This window comes from Lycium barbarum, chromosome 4 (assembly GCF_019175385.1).
Source record: "Lycium barbarum isolate Lr01 chromosome 4, ASM1917538v2, whole genome shotgun sequence".
Lineage (NCBI taxonomy): Eukaryota > Viridiplantae > Streptophyta > Magnoliopsida > Solanales > Solanaceae > Lycium > Lycium barbarum.
Window position 1 is genome coordinate 25,284,818 of NC_083340.1, and position 23,883 is coordinate 25,308,700.

At 33.0% G+C, this 23,883-nt stretch overlaps 1 protein-coding gene and 1 pseudogene across 1 annotated transcript; both read left to right on the forward strand.

The window, feature by feature from the left end:
* The first annotated feature begins 279 nt into the window (after positions 1 to 279).
* On the forward strand, positions 280 to 1,581 carry LOC132635627 (adenosine kinase 2-like; annotated as a pseudogene).
* Positions 1,582 to 2,961: 1,380 nt separating this feature from the next.
* On the forward strand, positions 2,962 to 3,956 carry LOC132635628 (tyramine N-feruloyltransferase 4/11-like). Its single transcript, XM_060352081.1, has one exon. It carries the CDS (start codon positions 3,075 to 3,077, stop codon positions 3,822 to 3,824), a length of 750 nt encoding a protein of 249 aa, XP_060208064.1. The 5' UTR covers positions 2,962 to 3,074; the 3' UTR covers positions 3,825 to 3,956.
* The last annotated feature ends 19,927 nt before the right edge of the window (positions 3,957 to 23,883 follow it).

Sequence of the window (23,883 nt, forward strand, 5' to 3'; positions counted from 1 at the left end):
TTTTCTCGAAGAATGTTAACATTTTTATGATATATTTTGCATAGTCCTAAAAATTGGCGTGGGAATATTTCATCTATGGTCAATCAAGTAAAGATTTATAACACAAATGTCACCTTTCTTATTTTTGCCACATAAAAATCATCTTATTAAAGCGCCTAGATAACTACTAGTAAAATATAAACCTGGTGCAGAAATACATATTTTGATCAAAAAATTCTGACATGGCTCTCCTAGTTATTTAATAGGCTTGGTAAATGAATTAGATGTCGTAACCCACCTACTTTAAGATCTGAACCAAAAACCAAAAATCAAAAATATCAAAGAATGGAGTATGAAGGAATTCTTTTGGGTATGGGCAATCCATTGCTCGATATCTCTGCTGTTATCCATCAAGATTTCCTTAACAAGTATGACATCAAGCCAAACAATGCTATTCTTGATGAGGACAAGCACTTGCCTATGTATGAAGAAATGACATCCAAGTATAGTGTTGAACTCATTGCTGGAGGTGCAACTCAAAATTCAATCAGAGTATCTCAGTGGATGCTTCAAATTCCAGGTGCAACAAGTTACATGGGCTCTATTGGAAAGGACAAAGTTTGGGGAGGAGATGAAGAATAATGCAAAAGATGCTGGTATTAAAGTTCACTACTATGAGGATGAGAGTCCCACCCGTACTTGTGCTGTCTGTGTGCTTGATGGCGAAAGGTCGCTGGTTGCAAACTGCTACAAGGTTGACCATTTGAAAAAACCGGAGAACTGGGCTTTGGTGGAGAAGGCCAAGTATTTCTACATCGCTGGATTCTTTCTCACCGTTTCTCCAGAATCTATTCAACTTGTTGCTGAGCATGCAGCTTCCAAGAACTAGGTTTTCTCAATGAACCTTTCAGACCATTTATGTGTGAGTTCTTCAAGGATCAACAAGAGAAAGTCTTGCCGTATATGGACTTTGTCTTTGGTAATGAGACAGAAGCAAGAACCTTCTCTAGAGTTCATGGCTGGGAGACTGATAATGTTGAAGAAATAGCTTTGAAGATCTCCCAAGGGCCAAAGGCATCAGGAACACACAAGAGAATCACCATCATTACTCAGGGTGCTGATCCAGTTGTTGTGGCTGAGGATGGGAAGGTGAAGCTGTTCCCAGTAATTCCCTTGCCAAAAGAGAAACTAGTTGACACCAATGGTGCTGGGGATGCATTTGTTGGAGGATTCCTTGCACAGTTGGTCCAAGAAAAACCTATTGCAGATTGTGTTAAAGCAGGGTGTTATGCATCAAATGTCTTCATCCAAAGGCCTGGTTGCACATACCCTGAGAAGCCCCATTTTTAAATGAGGGATTTTCCACTTGTGTGCTTGCCATGTTCTTACTCCAGTTAATCAGATTTTTTTTTTTTTTTAACGGGTTATGCCAGTTGCTAAAGGTGTATCCATATCCCAATTCTCATCCCATATGTTGTAAGGGATTTCATTCCTTTCTTTTTTCGTCATTAAGAATAACATTCTATTTTAATTGCGTTTTATTGCAATTAGGATGGTTCTATAGTTTTCGTTCGTGATGAGAAAGTGTGTTAGGCTACTTTGTTTTAAAAAAAAATAATTGTCGTAGCCCATCTTGATACGCAATTTAAACTACCCATTTACACACACAAACACATATATTCCCAAAATGTTAACCGAGTTTTATGTCGTTGAAAGTTAAATTATTCTTTCGATTAGATAAGATGATGATTACCCTTGAACTTTAAGAGTTTGATCGCACTTGAAGTCTGAATCGTTCATGAAGTATGAAATTCCATCAAGTTTTTACATTCAGATTGTGAAAGTTTGAACTCCCTGAATATAATCGTTCTAGAGTTTCATTTATCAAAACTCAAAACTTTTTTTAGCTAGAATTTTTTTATCTTAATTTTTATTTTCATATTAAAAAGTAATTTTTGACATGATGGCTAACTCTGATTGGCTGCTCAAATATTATATTCAGAGAGTTCAAACTTTCACAATCTAAATGTGAAAATTTGATGAAATTTCATACTTCATGAACGATTCAGAGTTCAAGTGCTCAAAGTTCAAGTGTAATCATCATCTTATCTAATTGAAAGAATATTAATTTTTATTTTCATATTAAAATGTAATTTTTGAAATGATGGCTAACTTTAATTGGCGCCTATCTCACCTAATTTTTGCAAAACAATTGACCAATTGACACAGTAGTCCAAACTGCCGAAAATATAGAATCCACATTTGAGCTTATCTCATCAACTCCACCAACTCCAACAACTATAAGGCCATGTTTGGAAAGCCACCTGGTAATTGGAATTGGTGTAATTACTAGGGTAGTAATACACAACCTAATCTATAACCAACGTAATTTAAGTAAACAATTCAAAAGAAAGGAAAAACATAAGTCTATAACCTCATTCACAACGAAATTCTACTTTAATAACGTCACTCGTTATATGTCAAGTTTGTTAATGACTCATTCTTTCCAATATTAAGAGGTGTAGTTTCAAAAATTAGAATATTAACACGGTTATGCTAAATGAATAAAATAAAAAAATAAAAAAATACGAGCAATTATATGGAACTACAAGAAGTAAAGGTTGGGAATGAGAAGAAAGGAAATGAAAAATATATAATATAAAAAGAAAAATACATTTTAAAAATAAAACTAATTAAAAAGTAAAAATAAAAAAGAAATTAAAATAATAGAAATTAAAAATAAATTTTAAATAAAAAGAATTTAAAATAAAACAAAAAGAAACAAACTAAAAAGTAACTCTGTAATTACACCCAAGTCCAACCCCCTTGAGAATTGAAGATTGTAATTACACCAACTCCACCTAACTGTATAATTACTTGATCAAACAAATAGGTCAAACTGTATAATTATAGGCTTTCCAAACGGGCCCTAAATAAAGAATAGAAAAAGGAATCAAATATCCACTATAAATAACCATTGCAGTCCTACAATCTATTCAGCAATATCTCATTACAAAACCTTCATCCTATATAGTCCTTTCAATATTTCCTTGCCTTAAGTTTCTTTATCTGAAACAACCCTCTAACGATATCCCATGGCTGCTGCTCCTCAACCACCAACTTTATCTGAAACAATAACCACCAACTCGTCATCGGAAAACAACGTTACGATCAACGAAACGATCTACGCAAGAGTCCGTCTCGCTGAGAAAGCTGACGTTCACCATATATATCAACTGTTTTACCAAATCCATGCATACCATAACAACACTCACTTATACAAAGCTACTGAATCCTCCTTAGCGGACTTGCTCTTTAAAGAAAACCCTCTTCCCCTGTACTACGGTCCAACCGTGCTTCTACTCGAAGTCTCACCAACCCCTTTTACCGAATCCAATCATACCACGAACCAAGGGTTCAAGCCCGTCCTTACAACGTTCGACCTTAAATTCCCCGTCGTTGAAGGAGAGGCGGAGGAATTCAGGTCCAAATATGATGACGGCAACGATAAACATGATGTTTTTATAGCGGGATATGCTTTCTTTTACGCAAATTATTCGTGCTTCTATGATAAACCTGGGTTCTTTTTCGAGAGTCTTTACTTCAGGGAAAGTTATCGTAAGGTGGGATTGGGAAGACTGTTGTTTCGAACTGTTGCGTCCATTGCGGCGAACAAGGGGTTCCTTTCGGTGGAGGGAATAACTGCAGTTTGGAATAAGAAGCCTTACGATTTTCAAATAAATATGGGAGTTGAAATGCTTGATGAGTTCAGGTATGGGAAGTTGCACGGTGAAGCTCTTCAAAAGTATGCTGATAAGGAGAAAAGTGATGCAGGGGGCTGTTAGGCTTTTTTATTCTTTTATTAGTCTTTAGTGTGTATTGCTTGAATCAATAAATAATTTATATAGGAAGAATATATCTTTTACTAAAATAAATACAATTAGCTAAATGATGAAATGAAATGCAGACATAACTTTTATTGGTTTAAGGCAGGGTTAGTGTCATAAAAATTAATCCAAGAGTATAGACAAAAAAGACCGTGAGAATATTTATTTGTCTAAATGGATTCAAATGATTAAACACCATCAATTTGCGAGAGTTAATTCACAAAACAAAAACATCCTAATATAGATGAAAACACAAACATCATAATTTTATAATATATTTTTTTTTTACTTTAATGAGATATAAATACGTAAATATATGTTTACAGAAATATAACAAAAATAATGATGGCGTGAAAATTGGAAGACAAATAAGTTATATTGTAATCAATCTAAAATTTGGACATATCCAGCACTAATCTTTCTCCTTTGTCTAAAAGCAAATACAACTTAAAAGACAAGTTTTACATAGTACTATTAGCGCGCGCGCGCACACATAAGAATTATGATTATTGTTATTAATTTCTTATTGCCCCCAAACATGGTACATTTGAAGCTCAGTTGGGAATAAAATTGTTTAAACAAACAAAATAAGGAAAGAGGTAAACCTTTGATTTTTGGCAAATAACAGTTCACTACTATCTTGTCTACTTCATTCGCCAGCGACATGCTTGTTTAGTCCAATTTGTCAATCAAATACTCTCAACTAAAATAGAAAACACGAAAAATTATTAAAAGAGGAAAACTCATTGTCAATTGTTGATTTTTAGCTATGTACTTACATGATTAGAGCAATTGATACAGACAAATCATCTTACTACGTCATAGAGTCTCGAAAGTCACAAACCGTGACTTCTACAATGACTGTAACATGCCAATACAAGTTATCAAAATATTGATGTGGAGCTATTACAATCTACACAAATTTTATGATGTCTTGTTCGTCAGTTTTGACCTTAATTACAATCGATAAAAAATAAAAAGTTATTAACTAACAGAAATAAAGAAAGACGGAAAGAAAGAGGACCACGAATGCAAAAAAAAGGACTTGAATCAAAACCAAAATAAGAAGACAGAGGAAGAAAGAGAAGAAGCCGTATGTATTCGGTAAAGTATGATATGAAAAATATTACTTAAATAGAATTGTAGCAATTCTCTTTTATATAAGGTAAAATTCTAATTGATTTAGAAGTGATAAATATTAGAAAACCTAGATCAAATAAGGATAGATTAAATAAGTAACTTAAGGTGATTTAATATTGCAATTTTATTTAATTGAGAATTATCTTTTAAGAAAAGTGAGCAAATCTTTTCTTGTTGCCCTGATTTGCCGGGTTCTTCGACTTAAATTTTCTTGTTTATATTACCTGTTCTTTTGATTTTTGTCTATTATGGGATAAAGGTGTTTTCCCACGTACAATTTCTAGTAAAATTCCTATTGACTTCAAATTTCAAAAAATTAGGCGACCCTATAAAATTATAGTTTGACTTCCTAGATATTTCAAATAAGGAAAGATTATCAATTAAAAGTTGATTCAAAGTCTCAAAAAAATATTTTATCAAAAATAACGGCATATTTTTATTACAGTTTTTATTTTGAAAGGAAATATATATTATTAATGTTTATATATATTAATTGAGTCGTTAAAGTTTTTTTTTTTTTAAATAATAACTTGAGAAAATAGTAAATGACAATTTTGTATATTGCAGAGTCTTTTAATGAAGGGCAAAAAGTTCAATCAATATTTCTAAGCCCTTCGTGTTTTTAATATAGTATAGATTAAATTCCTATTAATTTCTTCTTATTTACTTTTGTAAAAGCAGAATCTTCAGTGTGTATTGTGTTATTTTTGTATTTTAAAAAACTAAATTGATTATCATATATGATAATCTCTCTATTTTTAATTTGCTTTCATGTGACACAATTATTAATTTATTATTTTGGAAGTCACCGATTTGAAAATTTGAATCGTCCACAATCTGAAAATTAGTAAGTCGTGCTATCCAATAATCTTGGTCAACGACGACAAACAAATATCAACAAAGATCCAATCACATTATTTTCTTCTTTCTGAACACATAGAACTGATCGGTTTAGGGTTAATGTCATGATGAGCGATGCATTCAACTTTGACTTTATTACATCAAGATTTATTTTATAACAAAATAGTTATTCAGTTTTACCTAAATATCAAGAAAGTGACAAAACTATTTTTTATAATAAAAACATTATTAGACTTTGCTTATGTGTTATTAAAAGCTACTTGCCGAAAGCAAATGGGGCACTTTTATGATATTTGCGCTCGCAAAGATTGAGTAACTTTTTACTCCCTCCATCCCAAAATAAGTGTTGGTACCTTAGCAAAAATAATTTGTCTCAAAATAAGTATCATCTTAGAAATTTAAAACAAAAATTATCAAGTTTTCCAACTATGCCTTTAGCATTAAATAAGTAGTCATCTTTAATATTGCTCACTTCTAAAAAAAAGCTAATAAATAGGATAGTTTAGTAAACTCCACATTGTATTTATTGATTTCCTAATCGGCGTGATTTTTGTTAAGATGACACTTATTTTGGAACAGTGGGAGTATTAGAAACAATCATTTTAGTGATTTTGATCTAACCAAAGTTGGGTAATTTTTTATTAAAAAATTATTAATGGCTTGGTGCAGAAAATAAAAATTAGGTTACCATTAAGGGTATGCATAGTTTGGATAAATCCGAAAATCCGAATCGAAATTCGAACATTTTAGACTTATATTTTGAAGTTTTCAAATTCTGGATCGGATTTCGGATTTAATTTTTAAAGATTTTGGATTTTGGATCGGACTTCGGATTTGGAACTTCGGATTTTTGGATATCCGAAAATCGAATTTCTTATACCTTATGTTTAGCCTACCCGACTATCCATTACATATTAGCGCTTTACCTATATGTCCAATCTAATTAGTCAAATATACCCTACTCATTACACATCAACTTATATATTCAAAATATTAATAAGTTCAATATGTTTGGATTTGTTAATTTTAAAGATGACTACGTTTTAGATTTCCTTTTTGTTTTCATTGTCAGTATATTCTATGTATGAGATTATTTTACTAAATTGGACTTGTTATAAATTCATAGGACCAGAGCTTCTGTTGCATCATTGGTAATGATTTTATTGCTTATAGGAATACTTTATCTATATGATTCTGATAGCAATGAGGAACTCTATATTAAAGCAATTTGGTATGAATATTTTATTTGGTCGTTCATTTTGTAAGAGAAGAAGCAATTAATCTCATAGGCCGAACCAAAAATCTGAATTATTCAAATCGATTTATCTGAAAATCGAACTTAAACTCATCCAATCCGAACGTATTTGGATCGGATTCGGATACATTTTGCGAAATCCGAAAACTGAAATTATAATCCGAAATGTGCTAAACCCGATCTGATACATTTGATGAGCAGGCCTAGTTACCATCCAAGAAATTATCTCAGCTCATTTATTTAGCGTCACCTTTTTAGTGATCGCTGATAGACAACATATTGTTGTTCAATATATATTCTCGCTTCCTTCTTCTGCATCACAGTATAGGGCTATGGTCTATGTATAAGACGACATTCGCCATTACAGGATTGGTGAATTTGTCCCCTCAGTAGAAACCTATTGAAAAGTCCATACTTCGTACGTAAGGATGTGCATAGTCACAAATCAATTTTATAAATTTACCCTATCCACTCTAATAGTTTAATTTGTTAGGCATATTGATGGCTCTTTTACTTTGTCATATATTCAATATTTTGTTTTTACCTTGTGGTGTGAAATGCACTTTATAATTAGTAGTGCTTTGCATCAGTGGCCACTTCCATTGGAAATTTTTTGGAGAACCCTTCGGCAATGACAGGCTTAAAATTCTCTCTAAAACCTTGGAAATTGGTGACTTTAAACTTATGACCCCGCTTGTCTATAGGTAAAGAAAAACTTTCATAAGGTCAAACAATAAAATTTGATAAATTTGAAGAGAATATACAACATTGTTGACGGACGAGAATCCTGAGCTCCTGGGCTCTTTATAAGGATAGAACAATCCTCCTCCATTTGACCTAATTTTTGGGGTGTGAGTTAGGCCCAAGTCCTATTTTGACAAAATTTAAAGTTTTCCTATGTTAAATGTTACACCTCGCATTTTGTACGTTGAGTTTCGCCGAGTGCTAGTTGTCCTAGTCTTGGAAAGTAGGACAAAATTTTCAAGATCATGAGGATGGATATGTCCATCTTGGGTATATAAGAGAGTAAAACCATGTTTAGTAAGCCTCGGGAAGGTTTAAGACTTATCGGATCATCGGAGTTAAGTTTCAGCAAAAAATTGACAAAGTGTCACATTATGGCGCAATATGTGGCTCTCAGAGCGCAATATGTGGGCAGCAAAGCACGCTTTGCGGAGACCCAGCTGCGCAGCAGAGTGTGACAGTGAATTTTTGGTGATGTCGCGAGGCCTGCGACACAACATGAGGCTTCCAAAGTGTGCTTTGCTACCCCGCAACTCCGCAGCATGTTGTGTCGGTCCAGAATTTTCTGGACTACTATAAATAGACCAAGTTCGACCCTAAATCATTATTTTCACCATTTTTGGACCTAGAAACTTCTAAAAACTCCTTCAACAAGTCTTCTTATGATCTAAGACCAAAATCAAGGGCAAACCAAGTGATTCTAACATGAAGAATTCCATGATCATCGTTAGATTGTTCTTCCTCTTGCGGTGTTGAATTTGGAGACTTCTTGGAGGTGAAGGAATTTTAAACTTAGAGTGATCCTTGTGATCAAAGGTAAGATTATCACTCCATCTTCATGTTTCTAGTATTATTTGGCATTCATAACTTATGGGAAGGAGAAATTGTGAAAGTAAGGTTTAAGTTGTGCTAGAACTTGTTCCTAGCTATGCTTGAGTATGAATTGATCTAGACTTGGTATGGTTGTGATGTTGTTGGGCTGGTTTGTGCAATTAAAGTTGTCATATGAAGTTGTTGGATTGTTAAGTGAGTTGTGAAGATGAAAAGGGAACTAGTATAGGATTCAGGAAAACAAGATACATGAATCTCATGCACATAAAATGTTCGACAAAATGTCTAAATGAGTTCTCTTATAAGTTATGAACCCATCGTTGATACAAATACTTCGTTTACAGTAGATAATCATTCATAGAGCGTACGAGGATTCGTGGGATCCGTGTACTAAGGAGAAAAGGTATGTAAGGTCAACCCTTTCTTTCAAAAGGCATGATTCCTATGTTATGATCTCATATATGCTATCCACGTTACCTTTACTCCTAGAAATGCTAGAGGTCCTTAATTCTCAAGACTCTTATGATGACTCCATGTGTAACGGAACCAAAGTCTAGAGTTTAGATGATCTCATGAAATGATTGAGCTTACCATATGATTCTTGATTTCATTCGTTACGATTGGCCTTATCTTATGCTATCGCTCCTCAAAGTGAGATAGAATGGTAATGATGATTAATATGATGATGATTTCAATTCTAGAAAGGCCAAAGCTTAAAGTTCTTAATGTTCTCATGGTACCATTGAGCTTGTCACAAGATTACCAATTGTATTCCTTATTGTTGATCTCATCTTATGTAATTGTTCTTTCAAGGTGAGATAATGGCATAACTCCCTTATTGCGGATCCATCTAAGATGTCTGATATGTCTTATTCCTAAATATGTTAGAACTTATAACTTTCAAGATTCTTAATATGTCATCGATAAAAGCCCTTCATAGAGATGATAATAGTGATGATGACAATGAAGATAATGATGATAACGATTCCATAATAGAATTGGGGATTTACCGACTTTATGTCACCCCGATCGGGTTATAATGTTTCTCTTGGATATTCATGTAGATCATATTTGTATGTAGCTATATTATGATGCCAAGCCTTGTTATGGCCGGATACGGATACTGCCGAGCCTTGTTATGGCCGGATACGGATACCGTCGAATCTTGTTATGGCCCGTTACGGACAATGCCGAGTCTTGTTATGGACGAATACGGACAATGCAGAGCCTTGTTATGGCCGGATACGGATAAAGCCGAATCTATATGATCGGATACGGTACCATTATATGTAGGAAATGACTTCTTTAAGAAAAGGTTAAATAAGCATGGGGAACGACTTAAGAGGTATAAATGGTCCTTCTATCTTATGCTATCCTTTATGTTTTTATCATGTTACTATTCATGCCTTACATACTCAGTACATTGTTCGTACTGACGCCTTTTTGTTTGTGGACTAGCAGATGGATCGAACCCCCCTAGGTGATTTGTCAGCGATTGTACAGGAGCGCTCCACTTACTTCGGAGCCACCGTTTATTGGTATGTTCCTTTTGTGTATATTTTCGAGCACGGTGGTGTCCTGTCCCGTATTTATGATGTTATGTAATCCTTTAGAGGCTCGTAGACATGTGTGTATAGTTAGATATTTCATGACCCTATCAGTGTATATCTTGTGTATCATTTTTGTAGCCTTGTCGGCTTGTGTATATATAAATAGGCATAATTATTGAAAATCCTATTGATGAGTTGTACTTCGAGTATTCGTGCCCGTACAAAGTATAGTAGTTATGAGATAATCGTGTGGTTCACCGAGATATGTTTATATGACACAGGTTAGATGGTGCTCAGTAGGTTAGTTTCGGGTACCCGTCATGGCCCTCCGGCTGGGTCGTGACATTATAAGTGAAGTCAAAATTTCAAGATCACCTACCTTCAAAATTGTTTTTGAAGGTGACCCCTAAAATTTAGGCATGTCCTTGCTTAATTCCGGAGTGCTTTACTGCTTCTACAATTTCTATTGCACAGATCTCTTACATTTTTATTCGGTATTCATAATGCAGTAATTGTCTACACAAAAATTTGTAAACGTGCTTTAATTTGACAGTATTTTGTTGCCAAAAACATGACATGTGCTTACTTATAGTCGTAACTCGTAAGTGTTGGGATATATATTATTAACCATGTGTTTGGATATAGTATTTATTATATTTATTATACAACAATTATTTACTCATTGTTTAATAAAGAGTTAAACAAATCATGTACTAGTATGTGTGTCTTTTACTTATATAGTAGATGATTTAGTGTATAGAGTTTAGCGTATACACGGAAGATTAAATCGTCGGTTCCTGTAAGTATAAATTTATGTTCACAATCTAAGATGGAAATTGGACAAAGCCATAGGTATGATTGTAGCACAAGATTAATATCATGTATCTTCATTATGGGAACGGTATAGTTCCGTCTTCTTGTGCTAATACATTTTGTATGTATTGAATGGACTAAGTAAAGATAAATGTTTTTGTACTGAATATATAAAACAAATTCTCTAGTTCATTAAATGTGCTTACACTCTTAATCTTGATATAATTATTATGATCAATGTGATTTGTTCATTATTTTGATTTATTAATAGGTACGACTCAATTGCGAGTCTGTGTATTCCTGGTAAATTGGATAATGGCAAATTACATTTGTGAAATAATAATTAGTTGATAGAATCCATGTCTTGACTTAGAGATTGATGATACCCCTTTATGGATGCTTATAAGTCTCATGTGAAAACCCTGCAGGTGGATTTTGTATTTGTCACATGATGTAAGTTAAACAGAAATATAAAGGATTCAATTAGTCAATGAATTAAATTGTCAGTAATTTAATTTAATTGATTGGTATCTGTAATCTTAACACGGGAAGTTAAATAAGTTTTAATGTATGCCTTGAGCTTGTGGGATAATTATAAAAGGAGAATAGAAACCTGAATCAGTTTATTTAATACTTAGCTATGCCTAAAACTGTTATTTTGACGAATTTGGTTAGTTATGGAGATCAAGAATTTCACCAACTCTTATTGACTTGAAATTTGATGTGTTCATTGGAAACGCCCAGTAAGAAATAATCATTGAGGCTGTTTAGATGGGTTTTAGGTCGTTCTTTCGGATTAAAATGTGTTTTAAGTATGAAAAACTACTCTTTATGTCAGTTTTATTTATGTTAAATCTGGAACATGAATACACATGATGATTCAACATGAAATTGATACATGATAAGGATATAGATCAGATTATGTTTTCCTTAAATCGCCTGAATCAGTTATTTTTCGAATTTGGTCATAGTTTTGAAGATCAAGAATTTTAAGAACTCCGATTGACCTGAAATTCAGTAGGTTCATCAAAAATGACCCAACAAGCAATACTCACTGCTTTACAGTGAATCATGTTGTTTTTCGGTGATTCGGGGTTGTTTAGATGGTGTTTTGGGAAATTTTCATTTTCTGAAAAATTACTTGGCTATAATCTAATGGTGATATAGATTCTTCCTTATAGTTTTCATGACTAAATACTAGTGAAATAATAAATTTATGTGTTGACTTTAGGTCTTCCTCCCCGTCGGATAGATTTGTTATGGGTCGTCACTAGGTATAATCACTAGTGATTGATAACTTGTATTAACTCTCCATCTAAGTTACATGTTGGGTCAATGGAACAAGAGATAATGATAATGATATTCACTTGGCTTAATTTAGCAGCATACTCTTCTTCTAAGTTAGCTCTGGTTTTAAATTTATAGAGTAAATATCTGGCATCACATATATATGTTGCATGAATTGTTCTTTTATATTGAAATTTGTTGTTCAAGATGCATGGATATCTATGTGGTGTGTTTTGAATTTTATATTCAATGATTACAGAAACATGCTAATTTCCAAAAAGCAACACTGAGATTATTATGTAAACATATTTTAAAATTTTGTTTGTTGTTCTTGATTCATATATATTAGTACGCTAATGATGATATGTGATAAGAACTACTGAACAAATGCATATGTTTTTTAAATTCTATTTAGGCTGGAAAAAAAAGTTTTTTTAATCCGAATTGGTCATGGTTTCGGAATTCTAATTTTTGATGAACTCCGATTGACTCGAAATTTGGTAAGTTCATCGGAAACTACCCACTGAGCAATATTTGCTCGTGAACTGGGCCCTTTTTGGCCATCCGGGGTCATTTAGAGGGGTTTTTGGTCGTTTTTCTGTTTTCTAGAAATTTTTTATTAAATAAAAATTTTATTTCTTCAAACAGTGGTGGTGGGGTTCATTCTCTATGGTCTCCATTGTATATAACAGTGATATAATGAGTTTATATGTTGATGTAGGTCTTCTTCCCCATCAGATAGATTCATTATGGTAAATTATTGTGCTTCAGTCTCTAGTTAATTGATAGTTTGTCTTGACTCTCCAACTGAGTTACACGTTGGTTCAATGGAATTAGGATTTATTAAAAGTGACTAACTTAAATTAGCAATTTACTCTCCATCTGAGTTGGTCCTGTTTTAATTTATGGGGTGAATTATCTGGCATGACTCATATAGTTTGCATGAATAGTTAAGTTTCCCTATCGAATCTAGTTATTCAGTATGCATGGTTGTATGTGTGATGTGTGTTTTGAATTTTATTATTCTTACTACATAACTAATGATCTATTTAATGATTATATCTCAAATTCTCAATAGACTTTATCCAGCCCACTTACTACTAGTCAAGAATTTCTTCTGATAGAGAGAACATTAATTGAAGAATGCATTATATGTAACTTCTGTTAGAAAGAATTTATTTCCAATTTCTAACCAAACAAGAGATGACAAGTTAGTTTATTTTTCTTGTAACTCTTATGTTATTGAGTTTGATAAACATTTTATCTCTTGTGATACATTGAAGCGTGGACACTTTAAATTAGTATCTCTTCTGAACCGAATCATGTTAATCTGTCCTATAAGAGATTTTTTTTTCTTTCGAGAATTGAATGAGCTTATCTTTGGAACTTGTGTCTAGGTCATTTTAATCTGGATAGGATTTCGAAGTTGGTCAACGGATGAACTTTTAATGTTCATTGAAAGTGGAGGCTTAGAAGGAAAAATGACTAAGAGACCTTTTCTCTTAAAAAAAATAAAGTTAATGATAAGTTAAGCCAATCCATTTTGATTTGTGTGGTATAATGAACTCAAGAGGTGATTTTGAGTAGTTGATCGTAGTGGCGAGTACCTCTTTGCAGGGTTCATTAGTTGTTTATCAGATAAAGGAATTACATTTCAATTGTCTACACCAAGTATTCTACAATAGATTGGTGTGGAAGAGAAAAGAAATATGACTCTTTTTAAGGTGGTAAAATTAATGATTGACTTATTTATATTTGCTTTTTCATTTTGTGATATGTCTTAGAAACTGCGAGTTACATTCTTAATTTAATTCCTTCTAAGTTAGTACCTTTGATACCCCCCATAGAACAGTGGATTGGATGCAAGCCAAATCTGCAACACGTTCGGATATGAGGTTGTCTAGAACATGTGTTCAAAGGGAAAACAAATAAGTGGGAATCAAGAACGGATGTACGCATGTTTATTAGATATCCAAAGGGAACGAAAGGAGGTTTATTTACTGCTCTAAAAGAAAATAAGGTAATTGTTAATACAATTGTTAGATTTTTAGAAAAGGACTATTTAATAAACCAAGTTCCTAGAAGTAAACTAGTTTTATAGGAACTGAGCAAAGAAATAGCAAATGAGTCATCTAAAATTCAGAAGTTCAAGAACATCTAACCGACAAGTCAGGATTGACGTTCGATTACATTTAAGTAGTGGGAGAAACGTTAATAGACGTAAGGAAATTCACTTCCCTTAAGTACTAGGAGTGATGCTGAGCAAATAATACTCTATGAAGGCGTTAATATTTCAATATTGAAAGAAACATGCTCGATAGTGTGACTATAATAGTAGTAGTACTTAGTCGTAGTGGGAGGATCGGTTCGGTGTATACTCTTAGGAGAATTTCATGATAGGATTCCCGAAAAGAAATAATTTTTTTGGAGAGTTTCATGATAGGATCCTTGAAGATCTTAGTACAAAACCGGTAAGTTATGACAAAGCACTATTAGATGAAGTAGCATCAGAAAACAACTTGGTAAGTTATTTTTTGCAAAGAGCTTATTGGCTAAGACTTTTGGTAGTCGTGCAAAAGGAATACATGTGAAAGTTGTAAATGTATGGTTAAAAGTCTAAGTGGGAGATTGTTGGGGTATATACCATTAACCATACGTTTAGACATGGTATATTCTAACAATAGTCATGGTTAAAAGTCTAAGGGGGAGATTATTGGGATATATACTATTAACCATGTGTTTGGATATAGTATTTATTATAGAACAATTATTTATTCATTATTTAATAAAGAGTTAAATAGATCATGTACTAGTATGTGTATCCTTTACTTATATAGTAGATGATTTAGTGTATAGAGTTTAGCTTATACACGGAAGATTAAATCGTCGGTTCTTATAAGTATAAAATTTATGTTCACAGTCTAAGATGGAAATTGGACAAAGCCATCGGTATGATTGTAGCATAAGATTAACATAATGTATCTTCATTATGGGAACAGTATAGTTCCGTCTTCTTGTGCTAGTACATTTTGTATGTATTGAACGGATTAAGTAGAGATAAGTGTTTTTGTACTGAATATATAAAACAAATTCTCTAGTTCATTCAATGTACTTATACTCTTAATCTTGATATAATTATTATGATCAATGTGATCTGTTCATTATTTTGATTTATTAAAAGGTTCGACTCAATTGCGGGTCTGTGTATTCTTGATAAATTGGATAATGGCAAATTACATTTGTGAAATAATAATTAGTTGATAGAATTCATGTCTCGACTTTGAGATTGATGATATCCCTTTATGGATGCTTACAAGTCTCATGTGAAAACCCTGCAGGTGGATTTTGTATCTGTCACATGATGTAAGTTAAGCAGAAATATAAAGGATTCAATTAGTCAATGAATTAAATTGTCAGTAATTTAATTTAATTGATTGGTATCTGTAATCTTAACATGGGGAGTTAAAGAAGTTTTAATGTATGATTTCGAAATTGAACTGAGGAGTGCAGTTACGATTTTTAGTGGAATAATTTGTAATTTATTATGGTAGCATTAATTCAGAATTTTTGAATTAATTTCATAATAGGAAGTCTCGTTAATTAAATTATGTGGTCCCTGCTGTGCCCGAATAATAAAGAATTAAATAGAATATTATTTCTTGGTGGAAAATAAACACCCAGCAGGTTTTGGAAAAGGGTGAAACCCTAAACCTGTAGTTATAAAATAGGGGTCTTATTCCATAAGGAGGCTAAGAGGGTTTTAGAAGTTTCTTCAACTTTTCCATAAAAATTCGCCCACACGAATTTCGCAAATTCTGGTGTTATTCGGGTTACATAGCATAACACTGTGGAACTGAAGTATGAACACATGGACAACTTTTGCTCGTACTTGAAGGTTCGATTCGCAGCCGCGGTCACGCTCTAAGAGATAAGTATCGATTTTATATTTGATTAAAATCATTAATTATGTGTTGTATGTATTACATGCAAGTTTAATCCTGACTATTTGCTTCCGTTGCGAATGCCTGATTTCCATCAGTAAGTACATCAGCCGTCCAAGAAAATAATGTGATGAGTAAACTGTTGATTCCACGAGAATTGGTGAAATTAGGAAGTAATATGATTGTCCTATGGCGTTATTTGAGAAATTGATATCGAGGTATAAAAAGATAATTTAATCTTTAAAAGTAATCTAAAGATTAAATAAAGAATACTAAAGTGTAATATATTTTACTTGGTTAATTCTGTGGTAACAAAACAACCACCTCTATATTTTTAAAATTTTCATCATCAGCTATATATATAAGTGCCAAAGGAGGACCAATATAGCATTAACAAATTGTACATAGAGCATTCTATGTTGTACCCATATATTTCTATTATATTCTATTATATATATTTCTTATATATATTATTATAGTGCCAAAGGAGGACCAATATAGCATTAACAAATTGTACATAGAGCATTCCATGTTGTACACCAACATAGCATTAACAAATTGTACATAGAGCATTCCATGTTGTACCCATCTATTTCTATTATATTCTATTATGTATATTTCTTATATATATTATTATAGTGCCAAAGGAGGACCAATACAACATTAACAACTTGTACATAGAGCATTCCATGTTGCACCCATCTATTTCTATTATATTCTATTACATATATTTCTTATATATTTCTTTTCTATTATATATAAGTGAGACTACCACATCAATACAAATTCGTACCACAAGCTATATAAACTGTATAGTTTAACCAACTACTTTTTTATTCCACGTAGATATATGTCATGGTACTGAATATCTATCTCTTCTCATGTATACACGTATGCACTTCAAATCTAATTCCCCAACACATTTATTTTCTCCGTGCATTTATACTTGTTGACTTATGACTTTTCAAGTTCTTTAAGAATTAATAAATGAAGTACTTCCTCTGTCCCATATTACTTGGCCATATTACTAAACTACTTTTTTATCCCACGTGGACATATGTCATAGTATCGAATATTTATTTTCTCCTCATGTATACACGTATGCACTTCAATTTTAATTCTCCAACACATATTTATTTCCTCCGTGCACTTTTACTTGTTCATAAATAAAGTACTCAACACTACTAAAAATATATGTCCAAATTACTTGTTCAATTACAAAATCAAGATAAAATTAATTAAATATTTCCCATCTTATCCTCTTCGTCCCATATTACTTTGCCACATTACTAAAAATATATGTCCAAATTACTTATTCATTTACAAAACCAAGATAAAATTAATTGAATCTTTCTCATCTAACCCTTAGTAATAAATGTTCTTGAAAATAGTTAATTTTGATTAGAATGTATTTATTGGAGAGAGATAGGGGTAAGATAGTAAAATACATCTTTTATTTATGATTTTTTAAGGGGCGTGCAAAAGGGAAAGTGACAAGTAATATGGGACGTAGGGAGTATATATTTTATCATAATATTCATATTTATTGGTCTAAGTCTCTATAGCCTTCGAAAATGATTTGAAAATGAGTAATTAATGTGAAGGGTAAAATTAATAATAAGAATAAAATTTTTTTTCTCTTGATATGTTAACGTGGACAAGTAAAAGTAAACGGAGGGAGTGACTTTTATTCCCGTTTTTCTTGTTTGTCAATACTTTAAACGTGAAGAGAGGACGAACAATAGCAATGCAAATTTGTACCAAAAGTTATATAAATTGTACACTTTAGCCAACTACTTTTTTGGCCCACTTAGACATATGTCATAGTACTGAGTATTTATTCTCTTCTCATGTATACACGTATGCACTTCAATTTTAATTCTCTTACACATATTTATTCCCTCCACACATATTTATTCCCTCCGTACACTTTCACTTTTCCACTTTTGACTTCTCACGTTCTTTAAGAATTAATAAATGAAGTATATATTTTATCACAATATTCATAGTTATTGGTGTATAATCTCAATAGCCTCAGAAAATGATTTGAAAATGAGTAATTAATGTGAAGGGTAAAATAAGAAGAAGAATTTTTTTTTCTTAATATGCTAACGTGGACAATTAAAAGCGAAGGGAGGGAGTGACTTTTATCCCTGTTTTCCTTCTTTGTCAACACTTTACTTATTTTACTCTCCTTTGCATTATTTGATTATTGTTTCTTTACATTAACAAAAGTATTACTTTATATTTTCATTTCGGAATTAAAATTTGGTGATTTACGATATAACATATATCTTTCTAATTTTGATTTCTTTGTAACAATTCTTTTTATCTATAATTGTTAATATAAAAAATTATAATATATTTTTTAATTAATTTAATAAAAATATTTTATTAGTTTTCCTTTTAAAATATCCAATATATACAACAATGGTTCTTATGTTTGAATCTGAACAGTTAGTTAATTGAAATGGATATCAACTCGTCGATATACATATAAGATATTAAAGAATTTCAAAGAAAAAAACATCTAGAATCAAACTATTAATTTCCTCTCATATTCTTACTAATTTTCTTTTTCACATCGATGAACAACTTTCATTGTCATGACAATTCGAAAAAAGTCTGATTTTTTCCGTCTCAAAGACTTAATTCCATCATATGTTTTAAATTTTTAAACTCCATTTTTAATTAAACTAAAGTGATGGTACATAAAATACATTTTGTATATGTTACTATTTCAAAATACAAACCTTAAAACTAGCTAATTAAAGTGAATAAATATGTTCAACCCGTGCATCGCACGGGCATGTAGTGCTAGTATCTCTACTTATATGTGTGTGCATATATATATATATATATATATTATAGAAATGGGACTTTGGACGAACAAGGCAAGGACAAACAGGGGTATATGTAAGAAATTCTTCATCTTTTTGAAGGACAATTTTGTCTTTTACTTTTACTAAATTATATTAGGACCTTCCACTTTCTTCCTGTATATCCATGTTTCTTGGAGTTTTTAATTAAAGGTGACAAAAAGGTTTAAAAATTGAGTTGGGATAACTCTAGTTTTTTTTAATTGAGTAGGGGTGATAAACTTTGGATTAATGATTAGAGAGTTTTGACTTGCCCCAAAGTTATATTTTTAACATTTTGATCCCAAGTTTGTTTTTTGTTACACTTTGCCTTCAAGTTTTGTTTTTAACACTTTGACCCAACTCATATAAATCATAAAATACCCCCTACCCCCATACCCCCTCCCCCACCCCCTCCGTGCCCCCAGCCCCCACCCCTCCCCTTACCCTTGCCCCCCACCCCTACCCCCCACAAAAAAAATGTTTTTTTAAAAAGGATTTTGAAAAGTTTTTTTTTGTACCACCCCCCCACCCTCCCAAAAAAAAATAATTTTATTTTAAAAAAAACGTTTTGAAAATATTTTGTTTTTGGTTTTTTGCACCACCCCTACCCCCGCACTTGCCCTCACCCCGCCCCCACCCCCACCTCCTACGAAAAACATATTTTAAAAAAAAAGATTTTGAAAAGTTTTTTTTTTGTTTTTTGTACCACCCACCCTCCCAAAAAAATTAATTTTATTTTTTTAAAAAAAAGTTTTGAAAGGTTTTTATTTTTGATTTTTTGCACCACCCCCTTCGCATCCACCCCTCCCCCTGACCTTGCCCCCCACCCCCGACGAAAAAAAATGTTTTTTTAAAAAAGAGTTTGAAAAGGTTTTTTGTACCACCCACCCCACCCTCCCAAAAAAAAAAAAATTTAAAAAAACGTTTTCAAAAGTTTTTGTTTTTGGTTTTTTGCACCACCCCCTCCCATCCACCCTCCCCCTACCCTTTCCCTCCACCCCCACCCCCAAACCCCACAAAAAAAATGTTTTTTTCAAAAAGAGTTTGAAAAGTTTTTTTTGTTTGTTTTTTGTACCACCCACCCCCTCCCCGCCCCACCACCCCCACCCCTCCCAAAAAAATTAATTTTATTTTAAAAAAAAGTTTTGAAAAGTTTTTGGTTTTGGTTTTTTGCACCACCCCCACCCCATCCGCCCCCACCCCCAAACCCCACAACAAAATGTTTTTTAAAAAAAAAAAGATTTTGAATTTTTTTTTTTGCACCACCCCCTACCATCCCAAAAAAAATTATTATTTTTTTTTTAAAAAAGTTTTGAAAAGTTTTTGTTTTTTATTTTTTGCAGCACCCCCACCCCATCCACCAACTCCCCCCTCCCCCCCCCCCCCCCCCCCCCTCCGCAAAAACAAATCTTGAAAAGTAATTTTTTTTTTCTTTGGTTTCTTACTCCACTCACCCACCCAAAAAAAAAAAAGTTTTGAAATTTTTTATTTTTTGCATCACCCACACCCAAAAATAATTCTTGAAAATAAGTTTTGAATTAAGAGAGAGAGTTACCTCCTCCATATGTTGATCCTAGCAAACCCGGAAGAAGGCGGACAAAGAGGAGGTATGGCATCGGGAAATCATTGCGAACGAGGAAAAATAAATGCTCCTTATGTAAAACAGCTGGCACAAAAATAGTTATTTTTGGGAACTTTATGACATTTTAATATTGTTCTTTTTTAGAATGATAATTTATGTTCTTGGTGTTTGTGAACTTGGTTTATATGATATGTTGATCGTGTTCAAATCACAAATGTGTGTATTCTTGTCAATAAATTGTTGAACAGTTTCCAACAAGTAATGAATTTGTTGCAACAGCTCTGTAACTTGTTGGGTTTTATCCAACAAGTAACATGAATTGTTGCGCAACTAGTATCTTGTTGGAACATGTATCTCACTTGCTGCAACAGATACTACACTTGCTGCAACAAATATTATAGTTGTTGCGACAGATACTACTTGATTCACCCATATTTAGTGATCAACAAAGGGAATCAATGATATTTAGTGATAAATAAAGGAAATCAACGATATATAGTGATCAATGTATAATACTTAATCAATTTGATGTATTTTGAGTCAGGAAAGATGATTTACTGAGTCAGTATGCACTAAATCGAGTGGTCATTAGAGTGAATTGATGTGAACTACTTGATTCACCCATATTTAGTGATAAACAAAGGAAATCAACGATATTTAATGATCAATGTATAATACTTAATCAATTTGATGTATTTTAAGTCAGGAAAGATGATCTACTAAGTCAGTATGCACTAAATCGAGTAATCATTAGAATAAATTGATGTGAACTACTTGATTCACCCATATTTAGTGATAAACAAAGGAAATCAACGATATTTAGTGATCAATGTATACTACTTAATCAATTTGATGTATTTTGAGTCAAGAGAGATGATCAACTAAGTCAGTATGCACTAAATCGAGTGATTATTAGAGTGATTTGATGCGAACTACTTGATTTACCCATATTTGGTGTTAAACAAAGAAAATAAATGGTATTTAGCGATGAATATATATGTCTACTAACATCCTTAATGGATTAGATAGTAATTTCATGGATTAGATGGGAAATTCTAAGTGTATTCTTTCTAAATCGAGTGATCATTAGAGTGATTTGATGTGAAGTACTTAATTCGACCATATTTAGTGATAAAAAAATGAATTCAATGTTATTCAGTATAAACAAAGGAGTTCAATGTGATCAGTATCGTGAACATGTTGCAACAATTGAGGAGTTGTTGTAACATATGAGATACCTGCGGCAACATATGAGTAGGTTGTTGCAACATATGAGATACCTGCTGCAACATGTGAGTAAGTTATTGCAATAATTCAAACAAGGTAATCAATCTGTTGCAACAACTACGCAACTTGCTTAAACATCTGATTCATCTGTTAAAATAGATTAGTAACTTGTTGCAACTTCTTCAACAAATGTATGATCTGTTGCAACAATTAACTCATCTATTGTGACATATTTTTTAGTTTTTGCAATAATTTAAGTAATTGTTTGATTTTTTCCAACAAGGTGAGTAATTTGTTGCAACAACTAAACAACTTGTTTAAAAAGATTAGTAACTTGTTGAAACAGATTAGTAACTTGTTAAAATAAATTAGAAACTTGTTGCAACTTCTTCAACAACTGTATGCATCTGTGCAACAATTAGTAAGCAAAATAAATAAGTTCATAAATAGAAATTGTTCAATAGACACCTTGGCTCCAAATACCACAACTTAAGTAATAATTTGTTCAGCAACTGCCTTCTGGGGTGTAGCAGATTTCCTTGATCTACTCCACGTCCTTCGTTTTCATCATTAGTTTTTCACTTTCTTCATTGGTATCTACTGCTTCTTGGCTCTGTTCTTCATCTCTTTCTGAGGATTGATTGTTAATTTGGCTGTCAATTTTGAAAGAGATTAATTCCGTGATTATTCTCATTGATTGAGTTGGTAAATATACCATAGTTACAATGTCCTATTAGGATACAAACTATACTAACCTAAAATAGAAGATTTACAAAATATTCTTTTACTACATATTTACACTATTTATCACACCCCCGCAGTCGAAACGGGAGGTTTACAAACGCTGAGACTGTCCCGAAAATCTTCAAATAAGACCTGTGGCAGTCCTTTAGTGAAAATATCGGCGAGCTGATATCGGGACGGAACATGAAGGACACGGACGTGGCCGCGCGCCACCTTTTCACGAACAAAATGTATATCCATCTCAATGTGCTTGGTGCGCTGATGTTGGACTGGATTTCCTGACAGGTAAATGGCACTGACATTATCACAATAAACTAAAGTAGCCTTAGGGATCGGACAATGTAGTTCCAAGAGGAGGTTACATATCCAGCATGATTCAGAGACAACATTAGCAATCCCCCTATATTCTGCTTCCGCACTAGAGCGGGAAAGAGTAGGTTGGCGCTTAGATGACCAGGATATCAAATTATCTCCCAAAAACACGCAATAACCCGACGTCGAGCGTCTGGTGTCTGGACATCCCCCCCAATCAGCATCAGTGTATGAAACCAAATCAGTAACTTAAGATGAGTAGAGATGCAAACCATGATCAAGAGTACCCTGAATATACCGAATAATCCGCTTAAGAGAAAGCATATGCGTATCTCGTGGAGCATGCATATGAAGACAAATCTGTTGTACGGCATAAGAAATATCCGGTCTGGTGAAGGTAAGATACTGAAGAGCACCTGCAAGGCTCCGGAAATGAGTGGGATCATCACACAGATCGCCAGAAGAGGCACTGACCTTCGGTTTAGTGTCAACCGGAGTGGAAGAAGGCTTACACGAGGACATTCCTGCACGTTCAATAATGTCCGTAGCATAACTTCGTTGTGATATAAACATACCACCCTTGTGACGGGTCACCGCAATGCCAAGAAAATAGTTCAAAGGACCTAAGTCCTTCATAGCAAATTCTGAGCCAAGAAGGCCCATAATAGAACAGCGGAGAGCATCTGAAGAAGTAGTAAGAATAATATCATCCACATATAGTAAAATGTAAGCCAAGTGGTGCCCTTTGCGATATATGAACAAGGAGTGGTCAGACCTGCTATTACGACCGGACTGAAAGTCTCACCACAATCAATGCCAACCTGCTGTGTTTTGCCATCACCTACAAGACGGGCTTTATGCCTCTCAAA

Bases quoted from the DNA above. Each gene is read 5' to 3' on its own strand.
- LOC132635628 (XM_060352081.1), top strand. From the start codon at position 3,075: ATGGCTGCTGCTCCTCAACCACCAACTTTATCTGAAACAATAACCACC.